Below are 22,663 nucleotides of genomic sequence, written 5' to 3' on the forward strand. Positions count from 1 at the left end.
GCTGTAGTACTTGATGCTTTGATACTGAGCATTTGTTGATTGACTAAATTAGACTATTATATTTGAGAGAAGAAGTATTTATTTTTCTGACAATTCAGTATTCTTTGGATTTTTACAGAAAAATGTTCATTCCACAAGGTTTGTGACTTATTTCTGTGAGCAAGTTCTCCCTAATCTCAGTTCCTTGACTACCCCAGTGGAAGGTCTTGATATACAGTTGGAGGTAAGAGAAAGTTTCTGGCCTTAGAACTGAAAAGGCATTGCCATATTTCAGCCTAAATGTAAACCACTAACTTGATCTGATTGCTAAGAGATTTAAGGCTTGGTGGTGGCTAGCTAATAACCTGTCCCAGGATTAGTTACATGGGAATGCTTTATGGATTAATTGAGAGTTTGCTGCAGTGGGAAAGCAGTGCCTGTAGTTTTCATTATAGTCATTCTCTACCTTTGTAGCCCTAGTGCTTTTAAATACATTGGTCAGTCATGACAGTTCTTATCTCTGTAACTGATAGTAGTAGTGAAAGTCACTCAGTCGTGTCTGACTCTTGCGACCCCATGGACTGTAGCCCACAAGATTCCTCTGTCCATGGGATTCTCCAGGCAAGAATACTGGAGTGGGTTGCCATTTCCTTCTCCAGGGGATCTTCCTGATTCAGGAATCAGCCAGGTTTAAATAGATTAACACAAAATATTGTTTATCCCTTCTCCAATAGAATTGACTACCCTCTGTCCCTTTTATATCTCAACTGTAATGTACATACACATTTTTTCCAAGCATATAAAAATACTTTACTTCTTTCTCCCCAATTTAACCTTATTCCTCTCTGAATCTCCCAAATCTAATGTAGAGCCTGATTCTGAAAAAGCACCTGATAATGTTTGTTTAGTTGAACTGAAATATGGAAATGTGCCATTTCCCTCATAGGTCTTTAGGAGAGAGAAGAGTCTCACTGTGCACTTAAACTGTGGTTTGCTTCACATGTCCTGGGTTTGACTGATGAGAAGCAGAGATGAACCTTAAGAACAGTGGCAGTTACTGATACTCTGAGTTAGTATCCAGAGACTGAATTTGATAGCAGAGGAGGCCCAGCCTAAATGTTAAAAGGGAAGAGTTCTTGCTCATCGCCTCTCCCTTGTGCATTATCGTCCTGTAGCAGAAAGGGCCATGTGTGTCCCTTTCCTTGCTTACTCTCACAGGTATCCTGAAAGTCAGGGGACCAGGGCTTCAGGGTCCGCACCGCCTCAGACATCCTGTGACTTTGCTGAGTTACTCTCTCTCCGCCCTTCAGTTTCCTCAAAGCAAAATAGAGCTGCATCTCTCATTTTTTTTTCCCAGTTCAAACATTATGATTCTGTAAAAGCCTAATTGAAAAATAAGCAATCTTAAATAGTTATGTAGAATATTATTTTACAACCCTTGCTCATTCAAAGAAAATGCTAATAACAGTAAATTGTGTGTTGTAGGTATTAAAACTCTTGGCCGAAATGAGTTCATTTTGTGGTGACATGGAAAAGCTAGAAACAAATTTAAGGAAACTATTTGATAAGTTATTGGTAAGAATTTTTTTCTTTCCTTATGGCCTAGTCAGTATAGCATCCCAAAGTTTAGTAGTATAGTATTTACAGATTATGGAGAGCCAGATTTTTAAGTGACAGGTAATAATCCTAACGAGTGTTCTTAGCTGCTCAGGCCACATGTTGTCTACTTTTTAAAAACAAATCTGTTTTAATCTTTGGCATTTCTTCTGTTGTTGATGCTTTAGACAAAATATAATACAAGATTTATATAGTAAGTTTTTCTGCTATTTATTCATCAAAATATTGTAAATGTTTGTTCCAGAGCACCATCGTGGTTACTGCCCAGGGCCAAATAGCTCTAATAACCTAGAAGTAAAGTCATTAAGTCATAATTTTTTTTTATTTTGTGGCTTACAATTTAGGTGTCATATCCAAAAAATCATTATTTCCATGACCCACGTCAAGGAGCTTTATTCCTATTCTTCTAGGAATTTCATAAGAGACATGTATCTTACATTTTTCCTTGTTTTTCTCTATCTGACAGACTTTGCTTAGTATAATAGCCTCTATAATCATCATCGCTGTTGCTGCAAATGGCACTGTCTCACTGTCTTTTATGGCTGAGTAGCACTGCTGCGTGTACACGTAGACGCACAGCCTGTCTGTTTCCCTGTTTGGGCATGAGGTTGCTTCCATATCTTGGCCATTGTAAATAGTGCTATGAACATTGGGGTGCATGTATCTTTCTGAATTAGTTTTCTCTGGATATTTGCCCAGGAGTAGAATTGCTGGATCACATGGTAACTCTTTTTTCAGTTTTTTAAGAAATTGTTTTTAGGAATACTGTTTGTTTTTAAGAATACTGTTTTAGGAGCATCAGCTTTTGTTGCCAAACCTACATTGAACCCTGACTCTTTAGCTTGTTTTTTACCTAAGTTCTCAGAACTTCATTTCCTTCATCTGCCTAGTGCTGGGTTGGCTACTTTTGTTGTCAGTAGTAGCAGCAGCAGCTATACTGCAGGTTAATATGGAATGTTGACAGGTTGGATCATTGATCCAAAATGTAAAAGGGATATCTTACGTAAATTTCTGATCTTGGTAGTTTTTAATGTTTCATATCTTAAAAGTGTGTCTTATAATTACTTGAGTATATGTTTTATAATTAGTGTCTAGAGCAGATCTCATATATCTCTTGTATTTTCATCTCTTAGGAATACATGCCTCTCCCTCCAGAAGAAGCAGAAAACGGGGAGAATGCTGGTAATGAAGAACCCAAGCTACAGTTCAGTTATGTGGAATGTTTGTTGTATAGCTTTCACCAGTTGGGCCGAAAACTTCCAGATTTCTTAACAGCCAAGCTGAATGCAGAAAAGCTCAAAGATTTCAAAATCAGGTGATATATAATTGAAGTGCCCCAGTCCTTGATAAAGGTGAAAGCTATCTTGAAGCTGCCTTGATTTTGTTTTCATTTTGCAAGAGCTTTCCCCCCACCCTTTCTTACTATAATGCAGAAGAACGCAAGACCCACAAAACAGGAATGTATACAAAGATACAACTGTGGCGGCGTGACAAATGCTTGGCAGAAGATGGCTTTTTACAAAAACGGACTCTGGCTCTCCTCACTTGCTTCAGGATATTGGGTGGATTCTCTGACCCGACACCTCAAATTGTCCTCAGCTGTTCAATTTATAGATACTAGCACCCACCTTATGGAGTTGAGAGAATTAAATGACAGTAATGAAAAGCCTTAAGCACAATGCCCGGCATAAAACAATGATGCCACATTGTTAAGCAGAATTCCTAGAAGGTGGCAAGCTGGAGTTACGGTAGCACTTTTCCACACATACTACCTGGAAACAAATTTGAAAAAAAGATTACTCAACATCCTTTGCAAAATTTACAATTTTGTCTTATTTTTAAACTGGACCCTAAGGTGCAAATGTGTCAGACACGGTCCCTTGTTAGCAGATAAATACAGAGAGATTAAGTGACTTGTGTCTGTCACTTGAGCTTCATTTGACTAGTGGAAGAGAAGAGTCCAGGCCACCTGATTCTAACCCATGGTTCCGGGTTGTTTCTAACTTAGGTTAGCCTTGCAGTTTAATGTAACAGGCTTCCTTAACCCAGTTCTAGAAGTGTTTCCATTGCCAGGTTGAGTGTGGATGTCTTCTAATTTTTGACAAAGAAAAACTGCTTTTATTTTACTTACTTGTGTATCTCTTATGATCATACATTGATAATTAAAAGAAAGTCCCCCTCAAAATTTACTCTTTATTGGTAAAGGCTGTAGTTTTCTATGAATTTAAAAACAGAGTTGAAGTGATGATTTGTTAATTAATAAATACTTCTTCATTTAGGCTGCAGTACTTTGCACGGGGCCTGCAGGTTTATATCAGACAACTTCGCTTGGCTCTCCAAGGTAAAACAGGAGAGGCATTAAAGACAGATGAGGTAAGAATACTGGGTTATATCTCGTTAGGAAATTTTTATAATAGCCACCATTCATTACAAATTCAGACTGAATTCATATATTGAAATGTACCATTCGACTTTATTTGAACTGATGATTTAAGTCTAAAAGTTGAAGATAAGTGTTAGAAGACTGCATATTTAGCTATATGCTAAGTTATATAGGAAACTTCTACCATTGTTGAAATGTCTTAAATGTTTCCAATGTTTGTGAACAGTGTTACCAAACTTTGATACATAATGATCTTTCACTGGGGTCTCATTTGCAGCACATTTTGTTTAAATATTTGATTAGCAATTGTGACTTTTTAAAATTTTACCTTTTTGAAACCCAAACATATAATTTACATTAAAACTAAAAGTATTAAACTACTAGTTCTGTACCAAACTATACCTTGTGTTTATGTTGGGATCTTTGGTTTTCCCTGATCTCATCTATTTTGATCAGTCTTCATCCTACTTCATCCTAGTCCTAATGAAATATTTTAAGTTTCATTGTGTCTTTCTGTAACATAAACTGATTTCTTTTAAAACAACTGATACGTGCCAATGACCTGTCCCTTACTTGTTTTTCAAGTGAATTGTAGTTAACAGTTTAATGTTCTAGCCTGTTGAGGGAAGATAAAGATTATTTGCTGTCTTTGCCATTTCTACATTTGTTAATAATCGAGAAATAGGAATAAGCATTATCTGTAGATATAAGCCAATGAATTTCCTAACTGTAGAAATGATTCTGAAAAAGAAGTGGAATTCAAGTTTTATATGGGAAAGTAATATATCATAAGAGTTACTGGCATTTTAATTTAATGTTGTTTTCCTTTTACAGAACAAGATTAAAGTCGTTGCATTGAAAATAACAAATAATATTAATGTTTTAATCAAGGCAAGTCTTCCTTTCTTACTCAGCCGTCCCAGCTAGCTAGAAAGTTAGTGCAAAGGATATATGTCTGTAGTAGTCTAGTGCAGGAGAAATGCCATTACGTTCCATACACTTGGCCTTTTAAAGCTTTATGCCTTTTATAATACCAAGTAACATTTTTGTAGCTGTTACAATTCATTGTTTTATTTATTTAAACGTTACTGCAGAAGATACACCAAACAAAGAGAGGCATGCACAGCTCTGACCAACAGCATTGGAGCAGATACATTAGACTCAGAAATTTCACTGTCTTAAGTTCTTGTAGTTTTAACGCTATTGGTTCCTTTTGAATGACCAATAAAACCCTGCTTCACTACAGTCTTATGTGATGCATGACATGTTGCCCTGTGCTCTTTTCTGTTAATTTGTCTGTGTAATAAATTGAGTTTTCTATACTGTAGGCTAAGGTGTACCTTACCATTAAGCCATAAACACGCTTCAGTTCTGTTTACCCTCCTCAAGTATCTGTTAGCCTAAACAAAAACTAATAACCTGAAAGAACAAAAGAGTAATCACAACAACCCATCATTTGAATATCGTAAGTTAACGGTATTGTCACAAGTTAATAGTATTGTAGCCAGGGGGGAGAAAGAAATATTTGTCACAAAGCCTGACAGTAACAAAATCAGGGCGAGTGGCATGTCTTAAAAGTAGTCTGGTAAAAATCCCATTTAATACTTAACTTTTTATCAGAAGAGAAAGGGAAGCTTTTCAGAGAAAACAGTGAGACATTGAAGGATGAATTATCAGTGCCAAAAGGGAAAGGGCATTAAAAGGGAAGAAAACTGACTCACACCTTGAAGAAAATTTTTATAATAGGCACCATTTATTTCAGATCTTAAATATAAATCATAGTTTGAAATGGTGAATTAGTACATTAAAATGTGAGATTTTACTTTATTTGAACTGATACCATAAATCAAAGTTGAAGATACACTATGTTTAGAATACTTTAAGCAAATACTCGGAGAAGGCAATGGCACCCCACTCCAGTACTCTTGCCTGGAAAATCCCATGGACGGAGGAGCCTAGTAGGCTGCAGTCCATGGGGTCTCGAAGAGTCAGACGTGACTGAGCGACTTCACTTTCACTTTTCACTTTTATGCATTGGAGAAGGAAGTGGCAACCCACTCCAGTGTTCTAGCCTGGAGAATCCCAGAAGATGGAGTCGCACAGAGTCGGACACAACTGAAGTGACTTAGCAGTAGCAGTAGCAAGCAAATACTAACTGTGAAAGAAACTCAGTTTACTTTTATCAGATTTTACCTAAATAGAAAAATTAGGGTAAAATGATAGATATAAATTCATCATAGTTGTGAGGGTATAATGAGGGTTACATTATTTCACTTCTGAATTATTTCAGTATTTAAATTTAATGTGGATTTTTTCATTATTGGTAATATATAGATATTTGAGGGAAGAAAAACATGATTACCCAGACTGTTAGTTTTGTTCTAGTATTGAACCACTTAAAAATCTGCAATAGCAAATACAGATTGCACCATTATATTTTCCTTAAAGCACATTAATGACTGCATCTGTGCAAAAGAAATCACTTGGAGATTTGACTGAAGTTGATTGATATTTTGTCCTGTAACCTGAAATGACATTTGAAAAAAATTAGCTGCAGTTTCTTAAATGATGTGCATAAAATAACATTAATTAGGTAATATATGTCATTTGTAAACATAATTGTCCTTGTTTACTTTTCTCTTGCAGTTTTTTCCTTAGGTTATTTTAGTCACTAGCACAAAAGCAAATGGGATAAGTTACTTTCCTTTTCTAAGATTAAAGATGTGGTCTTCCTGTTTCCTATCTTTACTACCACTTCCCATACCACCAAATACATTAGAGATCTCTAATTTTGTTTCTTCAGGATCTCTTCCATATTCCTCCTTCTTATAAGAGCACAGTAACATTATCCTGGAAGCCTGTACAGAAGGTTGAACTTGGGTAAGGAATATATTTAAAAGGGATTAACGTGTTCTAATATTTGATTTATAAATATGAAAAGTCTGAATTCAGATTATTATATTTCCTGTACAAAATGGTACATTATTAAATGATTCTTGATAAGATGTTAAAATATAGCTATTAGAAGTGTGACTTAAGTAGAAAATCTAGTATTTATAAAATAAACTGGTGGAATACAACTCTGGAATTTTCAAACCATTGTTTGTATTGCAGTGGCATAAGAAGACTTTTCTGATATGTTCTATGAAATGAGTCACTTGAGTATAATCTGTGAAGCTACATATTTCAGATTGTTTTAAAACCCTGTAAATGCCCTTCTGACAATGTCTGCGTAACTGAAGCAGAGTTCATTTGATGACGTCAGATGTTATTTCCTTTTTTCTGATGTGACTATCATCTTTAGGATGTCTTTTGTAACTAATATAATAAATATATTGCTAGCCTCTGATATAAAAGAGTTTTTTTTGCATTGCTGTTCTTCCTACCATTATAGGCAAAAGAGAACCAGTGAAGATACAACTTCAGGTTCACCTCCCAAGAAATCTTCAGCAGGACCAAAAAGGGATGCCAGGCAGATTTATAATCCTCCTAGTGGGAAATACAGCAGCAATTTGAGCAACTTTAATTATGGTGAGCGTTTCCGTTTGGGTACAAGAAATATGAGAGATTAGGCAGAAACTGTGCTGTACTTGACTTTAATTAGTAACTGAAGAGTATTGGAAGAGTAACTCTTTGAGGTTGCTTTTTTTGAGTTAGCTTGGCGAACTTGAACTGCTGGGAAAACAGTTTATCCTGCTCTTTTCTAACTCACCGTTGTGGGTTCACTGAGCTGAGCATGTAACACCAGAACCTGAAAAATATGCCTGTTGTATTCAGAGACGCCAACAGAAAAAAAGGAAGGAAGATGACATGAACCATCCATTCCTGATTTTCCCTGTTTTTAGCTTCAAAGCAAGACCTTTTGTCCATTCTGCCTCAGGAACAGATATAACCTCTGGCAGGTGTGGTATTAATGATCCTTTCTTGGACCTCGTCATTGCTTGTCCTCCCATTTTCTGTTATGACTTCAGAAGGAGAAGTCCTGGAAGGTAGAGTCGATGTTAAAGCATCGTCTAGCGAAGATGTGTCCTCTGGCAGTCTCCTCCACTGCCCAGAGTGCAGTCCTCCTGTCAACTTCCCACTAGTCCAGTCTCTCCCAGGGCTGTTGAATCAGAAGTGAAGTTTGTCTCATTGGCTTATAAAGAAGAATGGACATAAATATCACTGACTCAGATCCTTAATCTTGCTTAAGAAGACAAAGTTTAATATCCAGAACCAAACATACTTGTGATTGGTCTTGATTACCAATCAGAATTAATTCTGCAAAAAAAATTCTGGAGAATTAATCCCCCAAAAAAGTACATTCTGAAGCATATACTCCCTATAATTGTTTCCAGGATGAGATGATTTGACATTAAGTAAATGCCTTCTATGATAGCAAAATTCCTCCAATATCTGAGCCAAAAGATTATGAAAAGGCAATTTCAGATTGTGAAATGAAACCTTAAACTCCAATCAGACTCTTTGAGGCAACTTTAGAAAAGATCACTGAACTCTTTTACTTTATAATAATAGGTAAACATGCCTCTCTTGGCTTCTTGTCTTATCTGAAAAATAGGGATAGCAGAGAGCTTAAAAACGTCAAAAAATATTTATGATAGCATTTTGTAAATGGAAAAGATTCATTACTCCATTGCACTAAATATTGTCTGTCCTCTGTCACTTGTATGATTTAATGTGGTATTTATCAAAACCTTTCTTAACATCAGCTGTTCTCTCAGATACCATCGATTTAGATGAATGTGATCAACTATGGCAATACATAGAGAATTGTATTTGTTTTCACTTAGGCAAGTCAATTACTCTGAATTTCCATGAGTGTTCTGCCCTGTGACATTCATTGCCTGCCTTAGAATCAGATGATGTAATGCATGTGGAAAAGAGATGTGAAAAATGCAAAGCCTTAGGTTGTATGTGATTTTTTTAATTATCAAAGGGTGGGGGGTGGGGTGGGAAGCAGTTTTACCGAAGACAAAAATCGGGGAATTTCCTGGTCATCCTGTGGTTAGAACTTCGACCTCACACTGAGGGTCCCTGGTCAGGGAACTAAGATCCCATAAGCCATACGGCAAGGCCAAGGAAAAAATACAGGAGTCACTTACAACTTTAGTTGTTCCTTAGTCAGCAAAGTAACAAGAACGACAAACATGCCCGTTAACTGTCTTTTGTGTCTGGTATTCCTGTACTTTAATATTCCTATAGGAGCAACCTTGTAATTGGAGTGCTTGTCATAAATTGAACTACAAAGCAAACTAAACTCTGATTGTTCTTATTGGAAAGTAGGAACAAAATTTCTGCTAGTATTTTTATTTGGGGGAGTTGAGATGTGTCAGGTTGTAAGTATTCTCATAGAAACAATTTGAAGAGTTTTCTTGGATTTCTTTCACCCATTCAGCTGAAAACAGTTCTCAGTATTACAGATGAAAATTAGTTGACCTATCTATCTCAAATTTTTCTACCTTTTTAATGTCCTTTCCTTAGGGCACTGACAGTGGGTTAGGAGGAAAGAGAAACAGTGTTGGATTTTTTTTCCTGGGATGTCAGTATTGCCTCAGGACAGAGGGAGAAGAATATTTTTTTAAGTCTTTAATACTTAGACTTTATTACCCATATTTAATCATTGAAATTCTACTTTTCTATGTCAGCCAAACTCAATTTTATTATATCACTGTCTTACTACAGTGAACAAGTCTACTGCAAAGAAAATAGATTGTGCCAGTGTCATGGGCCTGAACTAGTTCTATGCAGAGAAGGAGCCAGAATTTGTAATTCATCTTTGAGTCCATATAGGCATAGTTAGACTTTTTCCTTATCAAAATTTTTCACTTTACTAACCAATGTCTCTTATTATTTGCTTTATCTAAAGGTGTGTGTTCCCATAACTTAGTTCAGCTTCCTGGTGCATTTTCAATCAAAGTATTTGCACATACCCATGTTCAGTTTTCCTTCCTGTAGAACAGAGTTGCCCGGAAACCCACAAGTACTAATTCTATATTTTGTGACTTGTGTCCTTCAACTTTTACGTTTTTTGAATATTAAAATAATTTTTTAAAGTATAATTTTAACTAGTAGCAGTATTAGATTAAGCTTGAAACCATTAAAAAGATCATTCTAGTGATTTTTTGAATGTGATAGCTCATGATGGTTTTATTTAAATAGTTGGCATACCAATCATTTTAGAAAAATGTATCATGACATGAGAGGTGACTTTGAATCAGATTCCATTCTGTTGACAGGTAAATGTTGGTTAAACTAGGGAAAGGTCTAGTTAAGTTTTCTAACTCAGTTTCTGGAGGGATAAAAATAAAGCATCACCCCAAAACAGTAATATAATTCTAGCAATAATGGCAAAAAATGGATTGCAGTACTAACTGGATAGGAATTTTTCAAGCCTCCAACATTATGGAACAAAAATGGCAACACCAGGTTCTTTTTATTGCTCCTAACAAGATTCCTGCAATGAGGAAGTTTGAAGGTTCCAATGAGGAGATTGGATCTCTGGAATTAGAAGTTTGAGACTCTTACTCATTTGTGTATGATGAAAGGTCCAGCCTTGCTGATAACGTCAGTCAGTTTTTCTTCACTGGAAAGACTCCTTTGAGGAATATTTCTCTGGACCTGTAAAACAGACTGACAAGTAAATCAAGGACTCATTCTACCATATGATCCAAGTGACTGATTTTTCAGCAAGAGATATGCTTAATTTACATCAGTAACCCAAACACTGTAATATATACAAACAGCCTTTTTGGCAGCACTCTGAGCAGCTCATATGTAGCTGACAAAGCAGTGAGAAAAGCTGTCAGAATTTGTAACATGATTTTTCAATGTGGTGACCCAAACAGATTACCTTTTCATTGCATTTGAAAGGTACATTTTTCATTCTAGCCTAACTTTTCAGAATTGATCACTGGTAGTTTAAGATATTTTACATATATGACACTAACTTTTGAAGGCCTATAGCTTTAATCCATATTAAATATAGAAACGTTTATAGTTTCATTAGTCATCTTTGTGATAGGCACCAAAATAAAGAACTAAATGTAGTTATCGTTAACATTGTCACCTTGAAATATCTTTAATGGGATACATTTAATTGAGTACATACTATGAATATATTTGGTACCTTGAGATAATCTGCTTTGGCATATATAAATGATGCCCTGGTTTTATGTAGAGATTTGAACTTGCAGATGTACTCGCAGAATACCATGCTGTTTTTATAGAGCTTACTGCTACATTCAGAGCTTCCAGCTACATTTCTTCTGTGTGTGCTGTCCCACGACGTCCTGAACAAGACCTAAACCCTTGTTCGCTTTTTCGTAGAGCAGAGAGGAGCCTTCAGGGGAAGTAGAGGTGGCCGAGGTTGGGGAGCACGAGGAAATCGCAGTCGGGGAAGACTCTACTGAAGGAGAAGTCACCTTCTTCAGCGTCGCCATGAGCTTAATATACTTAATTCTACTACTCATTGGATTACCGGGGGTGTCCCTTTAAAAAGACTGCTGCCTTCAGCTAAAAACTTACTGTTCTTTATACCTTTGTATGTATGATCTACTTTTGTAACAAACCATGGTTGTGTCCAAGGTAAAAACCACAGCGATATTTTTGGATGCTTTGTCTGCAATCTTGACTTGTTTTTGCAATATCGTCATTATTCAGACTTCACATTGTGAATCTTTTAAACATCTTGATAATTTGTTATTGAGAGCTATTCAGATCTAAAGTGTAATAAAATTCAGTCCATTTCTGATAACTGGTAAAGATCATCAGTGCTGAAAGGTTCCTGATTTTCCTGTCCCCCCGTCTCCCCCGCGCCAACATGTGGAGAAGAGTAATGGTCAGACTTCACATTTATTTAATGAAGCTGCTACGCAATGGTACAGTATTCCTGCGTGTCAGAAAAACAAAAATACTTCATCAGCTTTCTTAAAATGTAGAAATGACATGACATTTTTAGGAAGAAGTAAGTTGCTTTGCACTGCTTACTTAACTCTTCTCCATATGTTGTGATATAAACTTTTGAATATGGGATCTTACTATTTGCATAGAAATGTGTATGTATAATATACATACATACATGAGCATATATCTGTGTGTGTGTGTGTATATATATATATGCATGCTGTGAAACTTGACTATACAACATAAGTCATTTTTTTTTCAATTCCAGGAACGGGTAGTCTTTGACACGGTGATTATCCTCTTGAGGCTGAATCCATTACTAACTTGTTATTTAGGTTTTCCTCCCAGTAGTGAGGTCTTTTGAGTCAGTTGCACTTACGTGATGATTGTTATTTAAAACTAAAAATAAACAAAGGCTGCATTTTCAAAGGTAAATTTGAGACCCCTGTTGGAGAAATACAGCCAGAATACTGAATCTGATGTACATACAGGTTTCTGCAGGATCAAACAGAGTAATTTAGAATTCGGGGATTTGATAACCAGGGCAGCCCAGGAAAAGTGACTTGATAATATGATACACCAGTAAGTAAGGGATGCTCTCAGTTTGCTTTTGCCACTTTCAAGATTTTAACTTCTCAGGTTATTAATCAAAATTATTGTATAAGTTAGTCAATAGAATCTTTAGGTTAAAACAACAGATGGGGGGTTTGTGGAGTGTTTAATTGTCATGGGCATTTTTAGTAGCATAGGCCCTTTGCTCTGCATTTGAATGTTTCATATATTTTTGTTCCACAATTAATCTTCCCTCCCCAGGTTTGTTATTCAAATCTAATGCCTGAGTGACATTTTCTGGTAGTTTGACCTATTTTTTGAGGAGTAGTTTGTGATTACAATGCAGGTGTCTTCATTACTGTTACCTCTATATCGGGGGAATAGACAAAAAAAAACCCTTTGTTAGAATTACTGCACATGTTTCTGGAGAAAATGTTTTTTGAAGACTAGAATGATACAAGTGAGCAAAAGAAGTTGGTCAGCTTGACTATGGAGTGGTGGCAATAATCTCTAAACATTCCAAAAGACTATGAGCTGAACTTAAGCTCCCTTGGAATCTGAACAGATATAGGAACATGGAATTGCCATTTGACAACTGTGACCAGGTAGCCTGGACCTCAGAGTCAGATCAGCCAGTGGCCTAAAGCCATTTCAAGTACAGAAGCTGTTTTGGGACTACATTTATATAAATTTGAACATTAAGTATAATTTTTCCTCTTTTTCTTTTTAATATTTGTAAACTCAGAGCTAAAAAGTGACTTTACTTTCTAAAGTTTGATATTAAGTTGACTGTGTTCCTTCCCTTACCGCCTCATTGTTCCCCTTCCCTTTCCTAAAGCAATAGTGCACAACTTAGGTTATTTTTGCTTAAAAATTTTGAATGAAAAACTTCATGCCATGGATTTTTTTCTTTTGCAAGACACCTGTTTATCACTTTGTTCAAATGTAAATGTTCCCTTATGCTTTTGAAATAAATTTCCTTTTGTAATTTTGTTTTGTGTCTTGTGTTATCATTACGGCATCTTCAGTTTCTTGGATGTTCATTAACATTTCTTGCTTCTCATGTGCCAAACAGTCTGTCAGACCATGAAAATACAAAGATGGACAAAATACTGCTCTTCATTCAAAGAATTCCGTATTGCCAGTTATCTTTAATCTTCAGCCTTTTGGATTTATTTTTAGAAGCTAATAACCTTCTGAAAAAAGAATTGGGTTGTTTCTATCAAAGCAAAACATCAGGTACTTGACAGATCATAATGGAATAAGTTCTTCCCTCAGTATGTAAAGCAACTTCTTGATTTGACTACCAGCCTTTACTAAAGATTTCCTTTATTAAAAAGATTTTCCAGCCTTTATTAAAAAGCACCAAGGAGGGATCAGTACAAGCTACCTAAATTCACTTAGTGATCACATCCATTCCTGTGGCTTTAATACCATCTACGTGCTGAGGGCTGCCAAATGTCTATGTCCATCCTTTCTTGCCTGGAGTTCCATGATAGCGTCCTGATTGATTTCCAAGCTATTACACTTGACTCTATAGCTTGTTCTAAACACAGCAGCAAAGAAACATCCACTCCTCTACTTGAAGATGTTCCCTGACTCCTTCCTCATTTTAGAATAAAAATCAAAAATTTCTGACCTCAGCTGCTACTCTTATCCTCCACCACTCTGTCCAGTCAGCTTCATGCAGGCTAGGCAAAGACACACGCCTACCTTACAGTCTGCACTAGCTGTTCCTCCTAGGCACATATCTGCAACTCACCGCTTCAACTCCTCAAAGGTCGTCTTCTCAAGGAATCCTGTTTAATACCACAATGCCCCCTTTCTTCCCTGCCAAGACTCCAGAATCCATTTACCTACTCTACGTGCTTTGGAGCATTTGCCAACTTCTAACATAATTTAAAATATACTATAAAATATACTGTATTTTTAGTGTTTCCCCCTGGTAAAATATAACGTAGCTAGAATGCCACAAAGGTTAGGGTTTTTGCGTTCTGTTAACTGATAATCAAAAGCACTGAAAACAATGTTTGGTACATAGTAAGCGTTCAGTAAGTAGTACCTCGAAGGCGGTGTTTTCTGCTGAGGATATAGTGGTGAACAAGATAATCAAGCTCATGGAGTCTACATCCTGTTACACAGAGCCCGATAAGCTGATTTCAGAGAGAAGCGTCATGAGGACACTGAAGCATTGACGGTGAATGTCTCTTAAGAGCATAGAAATGGTTAGAAAAAGTTGGTGGAATTCATTTAAACTGAGTCCTAGATGATGATTTGGAGCCAGCCTAATGGAGATTTCAAGGGAAGGCATTTGAAATAGAGGCAATAAAACCTTAAATATACCAGTGCTTAGCTTCATAATCCAAGAATTCCTAAACTCCATCTGGGGTGAACTACTTTCATTAACTCAAGGAGCTCTTTCTGATACTGGGCAGGCACCTCTGTCTGGAAAATCTTTGTTCCCTGATTCTCCCTCCTACACTCACCAGGCTAACATTCCTTTTTCAGGTCAGACTAGATTTCACTCCCCACAGGAAGCCTTTCTGCCCAAGCTGCATACAGGACCACCTGTGTGCTCCCTCAGCTCACTATCCTTCCTCCCCATTTTCTGTTCTGATGTGTAGAAAACAGCAAGTGGGATTTAATTCTAGCAAGTGTGATGGAAGCTAAAACTTAGACAAATGAAATCTATCAAAATCCTAAGAAACTAGATTTATTCCTAGAAGTTGTATATTTAATACAGCCACAAATAAAGTCAAGTAAAATTCTGGTCATCATAAAACAAGATGACACAAAACCAAGATAGACTGCTACATACAGTTCCAATTTGGGTTTGTCAAAAAATAACGTTAAGTAGAATTGGAACCAAGAAAAGCAAATAAAAGATGAGGGAATGGTATTTCTAGAAGAAAAAACTAAAACTTAGTATGCTATAGTGATAAGATCAGAAGGCACAAACTCACTAAATAGTTTGAATAGAATTAACTTGAATTTAATCATGTGCTTAGTCGCTCAGTTATATCCGACTCTACGACCCCATGAACTATACAGCCCACCAGGCTCCTCTCCATGGCGATTCTCCAGGCAAAAATACTAGAGTGGGTTGCTATGCCCTTCTCCAGGGGATCTTCCCAACCCAGGGATTGAACCCAGGTCTCCTTCATTGCAGGCGGATTCTTTACCAGCTGAGCCACCAAGGAAGCCCAAGAATACTGGAGTGGGTATCCTACCCCTTGTCCAGGGCACCTTCCCAACCCAGGAATTGAACCTGGGTCTCCTGCATTGCAGGCGGGTTCTTAACCAGCTGAGCTACCAGGGAAGCCCAGATTCAATCATAAAGTCAGGACACTGAAAGTTGGGTCTATGTGAGGGAGTAAAAACGGGGTGGGGAGTGGATATGACCTTTAGTTATTTAACAGACTAAACAGTCACAATACAATTATTCCACAGAAACTGTCATTCCCAAACGTATTAACAGAAGCAAGGATTTGGATAAATTAATGGCTGGTAAGTCTGTATCAAGAAAATTCTTTATTTTAAATTATAGTTGATTTACAATGTTGTGCCTATCTCTGCTATACAGTAAGTGACTCGTGTGTGTGTGTGTGTGTGTGTGTGTGTGTGTGTGTGTGTGTGTATACACACACACTCTTTATATTCTTTTCCATTATGGTTTACCACAGGCTACTGAGTATAGTTCTCTGTGCTATGCATTAGGACCGTATTGTTTACCCATTCTAAATGTAAAGGTGTGCATCTACCAAACTCCCAGTCCATCCCTCTCCCTCCCTGCCACTCCTCTGGCAATTGCAAGTCTGTTCTCTGTGTCTCTGAGTTTGTTTCTATTTTGCATATAAGTTCTTTTATGCCATATTTTAGATTCCATATGTAAGTAATATTGCATGGCATTTATCTTTCTCCTACTGACAACTACACCTAGTATGACAATCTCTAGTTGCATCCATGTTACTACTGCAAATGCCATTGTTTTGTTCTTTTCATGGCTGAGTAGTATCCCACTGTGTGTGTGTGTGTGTATATATATATATATATATACACCACATCTTCTTTATCCACTCATATGTTGATGGACATTTAGGTTGTTGCCATGTTTTGCCTATTGTGAACAGTGCTACCATGGGTGGGGAGACATGTATCTTTTTGAATTATAGTTTTGTCCAGGTATATTCCCAGGAGTGGGATTGCTGGATCATATCATTAAAAAAATCCTATTTTTAGTTATCTGAGGAACCCCATACTGTTTTCCCTAGTGGCTGTACCAACTTATATCCCCACCAATAGTGTAGGAGGGTTCCCTTTTCTCCCATTTGTTATTTGTAGGCATTTTAATGACAGCCATTCTGTTGGTGTGAAGCGGTACCCCACTGTAGTTTTGATTTGCATTTCTCTGATAATTAGTGTTGTAGAGCATCTTTTCACATGCCTACTGGCCAACCACATGTCTTCTTTGGAGAAATGTCAGTTAAGGTCTTCTGCCCATTTTTTGATTGGGTTGTTTGTTTTTTTGTTGAGTTGTATGGGTTGTTTATATATTTTGGAGATTAAGCCCTTGTCTGTCCCATCATTGTCACATCATTTGCAAATATTTTCTTCTATTCCATACACTGTCTTTTTGGCATTTGAGGGTTTTTTGTGAGATTTTTTATGTTTGCATCAGGAAAATTCTTTTGAGGCTGACCATCATGATAAGCTCAGAGCAGCCCCGGTGTCACTGGGAGTTAGAATCTGGGGCTGATTTGACACTTGGTCTCATCCAAAGTAGTCCTTGTGCTTCAGACTCCCTGACAAACTACTGACAAACTATTTCTAAATGAAATTACTGTATTTCATAATTTCTAATGAAATTACTACTTAGGTATCCTCTGTCTTCCTGCTGAAACTCCTCTTCACTTTGCATACAGCTGTTGGGAGATAAACCTATATAGCCCTTCCTCTGTGACTAGCTTCCCTTCCTAGTACAGAGATTCACCCTTTCAACCCCCACCAATTCAAAATCACCAAAGGAATTAACTACACGTAGTAAGCTGCCAATAGTTCCTTCTATTCCTAACCAAACATGCTGTTTCACTTATCAAGATAAGTCTATTTCCATTTCCCCTTAAATCTGGGCTAGCCTTGTTACCTTCTTTGATCAACAGAATGCAGAAGTGACCCTTTGCCAGTTCTGGGCCTGGCCCTCAAGGAGCTTCTATTTTCACTCTTTGGGAGCCTTGAGCCACCATGTAAGAAACCTTTGTCACTACTGGGACTGAGAGACAGAGGCCTGGACAACCCTAGCCATTTCAGTCATTCCAGGTGAGCACTAGACATGATTGGAGGCATTTGGGAACATTCCAGTCCCAGCCGAGGTCCCAGGTGAATTCAGCCTTGTGAGTGACCCCCAACTAACAGCAGGAGGAGCAGAACTACCAGCTGAGTCCAGCCAAAAAACTATAAGATATAATAAATCATGGTCTAAAGCTTAAAATTTATGCCACAAAGATTTGCGCTGGTTCACCATGAAGCAAAAGATAATCAGAATTTAAACCAGGGTGTTATAATAACTCTCTCAGGAATATTTATATCTTAAGTATTTTCTCTAAGAAATAAAAAAGTACAGATCCTTTGCAAAATTCAGATAAAGCAGCCCCAGGAAGGAAATGAATAATACAGCAAGACCATTTTACCATTGTCCAAGTCTCAGCTTAAAAAGGTCTATAATTTATGATAATGATAAATTAAAGGGCATATTTGCTAAAATATTTTATGTTGAAAGGCCAAATTACATGCAGTTATGAGCTTTCCTAGCATTTGTTAAACTAAGAATTGAATCACAATTTAGAGATTATTAGCAGTACTCTTGTCTGGAAAATCCCATGGACGGAGGAGCCTGGTAGGCTGCAGTCCATGGGGTCGCAAGAGTCAGGCATGACTGAGCGACTTCACTTTCACTTTTCACTTTTATGCACTGGAGAAGGAAATGGCAACCCACTCCAGTGTTCTAGCCTGGAGAATCCCAGGGATGTGGTCGCACAGAGTCGGACACGACTGAAGTGACTTAGCAACAGCAATTTTCATAACTACCATCTTATAGTTCCAAAGGTTTTATCTAACCATAAAGAACAAATATGTACTTAAAATGGAAAAAGAAATATCAGGTCTTAGAATAAAAAGAAAGGTTAACAAGTGATCTGGGCTTCCCAGGCGGCACTAGTGGTAAAGAATCCACCTGCCAGTGCAGGAGACATAAAAGAGGAGGGTTCAATCCCTGGGTTGGGAAGATCCCCTGAAGGCAGGCATGGCAACCCACTCTAGTATTCTTGCCTAGAGAGTCCCACGGACAGAGGTGCCTGGTGGGCTACAGTTCATGGGGTCCCAAGAGTTGGATATGACTGGAGCGACTGAGCACACACACAACAAGTGATCTATTTGGATGTCAAAAATTGGCAGCAACAGTTTTATTTGGGTTAGAATTTTTCATTGTTTTATGCACATAAAATCGGAAAGCTACCTTTTGGGGAGTATAAAAATGAAATAAACTAACCACTTAAGCATCAAGCTTTATGGAAGATAAAAATAAAAATACATTTCCTATACTGCCTTCAGATACTTCCAGTCTAGCTGGATGAAGGAAGAACTACTCAGGAGTTTAGCTGTTCAAAGTGTACAAAGTAATATCATAAAGAAACCCAATATTGTCACATTAGTGTCACAGAATTCAGAGGAAGCAAATAGCAGTTGACAGATTTTTTTTTACAATCCAGGATTTAAGCTGTACCTTAAATAATATATATATATACATATATATATATGTATGTATATATATATTTTTAAGAGCAAGGAAAGATGCTTTTTGCTCACCTTGTGTTGGAGAAGACTCTTGAGAGTCCCTTGGACTGCAAGGAGATCCAACCACACCATCCTAAAGGAGGTCAGTCCTGGGTGTTCATTGGAAGACTGATGTTGAAGCTGAAACTCCAACACTATGGCCACCTGATTCGAAGAGCTGACTCACTGGCAAAGACCCTGATGCTGGGAAAGATTGAGAGCAGGAGGAGAAGAGGATGACAGAGGATGAGATGGCTGGATGGCATCACTGACTCAATGGACATGGGTTTGGGTGGCCTCCGGGAGTTGGTGATGGACAGGGAGGCCTGGTGTCCTGCGGGTCATGGGGTTCATGGGGTCGCAAAGAGTTGGACATGACTGAACGACTGAACTGAAGATGAGCAAAAGCACTTCTAAGGGTTACTGTGACGCTCAAAACATAGTTCAGTAAGACTAGAGAAGTGGGACTTGGCAGTCGGAACCTGCGACAGGCAGAATTCTAAGATGACTCCCCAATGATCCTTCTTCTTGTTGTTCAGTCGCCAAATTGTGTCTGACTCTGTGACCCCATGGACTGTAGTCCGCCAGGCTCCTCTGTCCACATGGAATTCTCCAGGCAAGAATACTGTAATCAGGGTAGTCCGCTTGGCCCACAGGTTGGTTCACTAGAAGGAAGTGCTTCTCAAACTTTTATGTACATACCAGTCATGTGGGGTTCATGTTAAAGGGTAAAACCTGCTGGAGACATAGATAAGAGCCAAGAATGTGTTTTTTTAATAAGCTCCCAGGTGATGCCAGTGCTGCCAGCCTCCAGATCTACACCCATGATGTAAGGTAGCCACTAGACACGTGGGGCTATGAAGCTCCCGAAATCTAACCAGTCTGAATTTAGATGAGCTGACAGGTGTCATTCAGAAAACTAAGATCATGGCATCCGGTCCCATCACTTCATGGCAAATAGATGGGCAAACAGTGGAAACAGAGGCTGATGTTATTTTTGGTGGGCTCCAAAATCACTGCAGATGGTGACTGCAGCCATGAAATTAAAAGACGCGTGTTCCTTGGAAGAAAAGCTGTGACCAACCTAGACAGCATATTAAAAAGCAGAGACATTACTTTGTGAACAAAGGTCCGTCTAGTCAAGGCTATGGTTTTTCCAGTAGTCATGTATGGATGTGAGAGTTGGACTGTAAAGAAAGTTGAGCACGGAAGAATTGATGCTTTTGAACTGTGGTGTTGGAGAAGACTCTTGAGAGTCTCTTGGACTGCAAGGAGATCCAACCAGTTCATCCTAAAGGAGATCAGTCCTGGGTGTTCACTGGAAGGACTGATGTTAAGGCTGAAATTCCAATACTTTGGCCACCTGATGGGAAAATCTGACTCCTTTGAAAAGACCATGATGCTGGAAAAGATTGAGGGCAGGAGAAGCAGGGGACGACAGAGGATGAGAAGGTTGGATGGCATCACCGACTCAATGGACATGAGTTTGAATAAACTCCGGGAGTTGGTGATGGACAGGGAGGCCTGGCGTGCTGCAGCCCATGGGGTCAAAAAGAGTCGGACAACACTGAGCGACTGAACTGAACTGATAGGTGTAAAATACATACCGACTTCAAAGACATGGTACAAAAATAAATACTTCAGTAGTTTCTATAGATTTCACAATGAACTAATAATATACTGCATATAGTGGGTTAAATAAGATGTTGGTTTTCTCAAATTTTTTTTTTTTTAATTATGTTGTGGCTCATGGCTCGCGTTATGTTTTTACGTTTCTACTGGACAGCACTGTCCTAGACTAACAAGCCTCCCAATTGTGAAGCTCCCCCATTGTGAAATTTTCAGAACAAAACAGAACCTATCCCTTCCCTTAGGTGTTTCGAAAGCATACTTTGTATTACCCAACCATTCGAAACAAAAATAATTTTTTTTTAAAAGTATTAATACATATATGCTCTGAGTCCTCTCATTTCTGCTGAGGCTCCAACTGGAATACTACTTTTCTCTCTCTCTCTGGTTCCCACTCTACAAGAAAACAATAATAAAAAAGCAGTCTCCGACCTCAAGCCAAACGGACAGCGCCTGAGACAGCGCTTCCGCGTCGCCCAAACAGAAGCGGAGGAAGCCGCTTGTCAGCCGGCGGCACCCTCTCGGCTCCTCCTCCTCTAGCGTCGACCTCCCCAAGATGGCGAACGGCGGGGGCCCACTTCCGCTTCCGGTGCGAGTCGCCGGGCCGGGGGGGGGCAAGATGGCGGTGGCAGTAGGGGTCCGCGGCCGGTGCGAGCTGCCTCAGTGCTCCAGTCCAGGCTGGTTCCTCAGCCTTTCCGCCTTGCTGAGTGTGGCAGCTCGAGGGGCCTTCGCCACCACGCACTGGGTCGTCACGGAGGACGGGAAGATCCAGCAGCAGGTAGCGGCCAGGGTGCCCCTCTCCGGCCGCCCGCGCCCGCCCTCGCCCGGGTGGGAAAGATTCCCCACACCGGCCTGGCCCCTGGCTATTTGGCTCCGCCCCCAGCTTACCTTCCCGCGGTCCCGGTGTCGGGGTTCGGGCGACCCCCGCGCTCTGGCCCACCCATTCCCCGCTAGTGGACTGACTCTGGCCTCTGCCGTCTGCAAGTTCTCAGGCTTCCTTCCATCCCTGGGGTCGCGCGCCGCTCGGGGAGAGTTGCCCAGTGGTGAAGGGATCGGGCCCTGGGGACCTTTTCTGGTGCCCTGGCTTTAGAAACCGGATTCATTATTTCTTCCCTGGTGCCTCTCGGGCCCACGCATCACCAACCCTCCCCAAGGAAGTAGAAAGCAGGTGGCAGCGCCCGGCTGTGCGCGAGTCCCAAGGAGGTGACAGCTTCGGCCCCCCAGGCATTGTGTCAGCTAATGCTGCCTCCCCCAGTCTCCTCTTCCCACATGCTGGCGTTCGTGTCAGGCTGGGGTGGTTTCAGCTGGGACCGTTACCCAGGTCAGCAGGGGCTCATTACAAACCGCACGCACCCTCTGTTTGCAAAGGAATGCTTGAGGATGCCTCTGGTGGCGTTGCGTGCATCTTTGCAGCCGTAAACCGCCCTGGTTTCCCAGTGTTCTTCGCCCAGTTTCTTTCCTAGTACCTTTGACCCGGCCCCACAAGGAGGATATGTGATTTCTTGGAAGGTTGAATGAATTACTCAGAGGAGAGGCTGCTTTTCTTACGTAACTTTCTGATGGCCTGTATTTTGTGGATGCTGCTGATGTTTGAAGAATGCATGAGTGTGTATTCTGCTGCAGAAACTCGGTACATTTAATGACTTCCAGCACTTGAGCGCAGTCCTGTAAAGTCCAGGGAACATTTACAGAGTGACGTGTGTGCCCCATGCAATTTCATTTGGTCCGCTGGTGCGAAATGTATTAACCATTGTCCTGTGAAAGTCGCGGGTT

The 22,663-nt window shown here is 39.2% G+C and overlaps 2 protein-coding genes and 1 long non-coding RNA gene across 5 annotated transcripts in view; 2 read left to right on the top strand and 1 right to left on the bottom strand.

The window, feature by feature from the left end:
* API5 (apoptosis inhibitor 5) overlaps positions 1–13,425 on the top strand; it is a 27,219-nt gene extending 13,794 nt beyond the window's left edge. The window contains exons 7-14 of one of the 2 annotated variants that reach the window (XM_043909731.1): positions 119–223; positions 1,465–1,554; positions 2,730–2,911; positions 3,876–3,969; positions 4,814–4,870; positions 6,783–6,859; positions 7,374–7,510; positions 11,306–13,425. In XM_043909731.1, coding sequence (XP_043765666.1) covers positions 119–223; positions 1,465–1,554; positions 2,730–2,911; positions 3,876–3,969; positions 4,814–4,870; positions 6,783–6,859; positions 7,374–7,510; positions 11,306–11,388 — 825 coding nt within the window. In that variant the 3' untranslated portion in view covers positions 11,389–13,425. The remainder of the gene's footprint in view (positions 1–118; positions 224–1,464; positions 1,555–2,729; positions 2,912–3,875; positions 3,970–4,813; positions 4,871–6,782; positions 6,860–7,373; positions 7,511–11,305) is intronic. The other variant, XM_043909741.1, reaches the window with a different exon arrangement.
* On the bottom strand, positions 7,507–21,438 carry LOC122698571. Its single transcript, XR_006342371.1, has 4 exons — positions 21,323–21,438; positions 19,295–19,355; positions 10,505–10,597; positions 7,507–8,114 (listed from the first exon to the last, which is right to left on the bottom strand). It is a non-coding gene; the product is annotated as an uncharacterized LOC122698571 (long non-coding RNA).
* A 33-nt stretch (positions 21,439–21,471) lies between these two features.
* Positions 21,472–22,663, top strand: part of TTC17 (tetratricopeptide repeat domain 17) — a 112,161-nt gene continuing 110,969 nt past the window's right edge. For both annotated transcript variants that reach the window (XM_043909708.1, XM_043909718.1), the window contains exon 1: positions 21,472–21,668. In XM_043909708.1, coding sequence (XP_043765643.1) covers positions 21,510–21,668 — 159 coding nt within the window. In that variant the 5' untranslated portion in view covers positions 21,472–21,509. The remainder of the gene's footprint in view (positions 21,669–22,663) is intronic.

Source organism: Cervus elaphus, chromosome 1 (assembly GCF_910594005.1).
Source record: "Cervus elaphus chromosome 1, mCerEla1.1, whole genome shotgun sequence".
Lineage (NCBI taxonomy): Eukaryota > Metazoa > Chordata > Mammalia > Artiodactyla > Cervidae > Cervus > Cervus elaphus.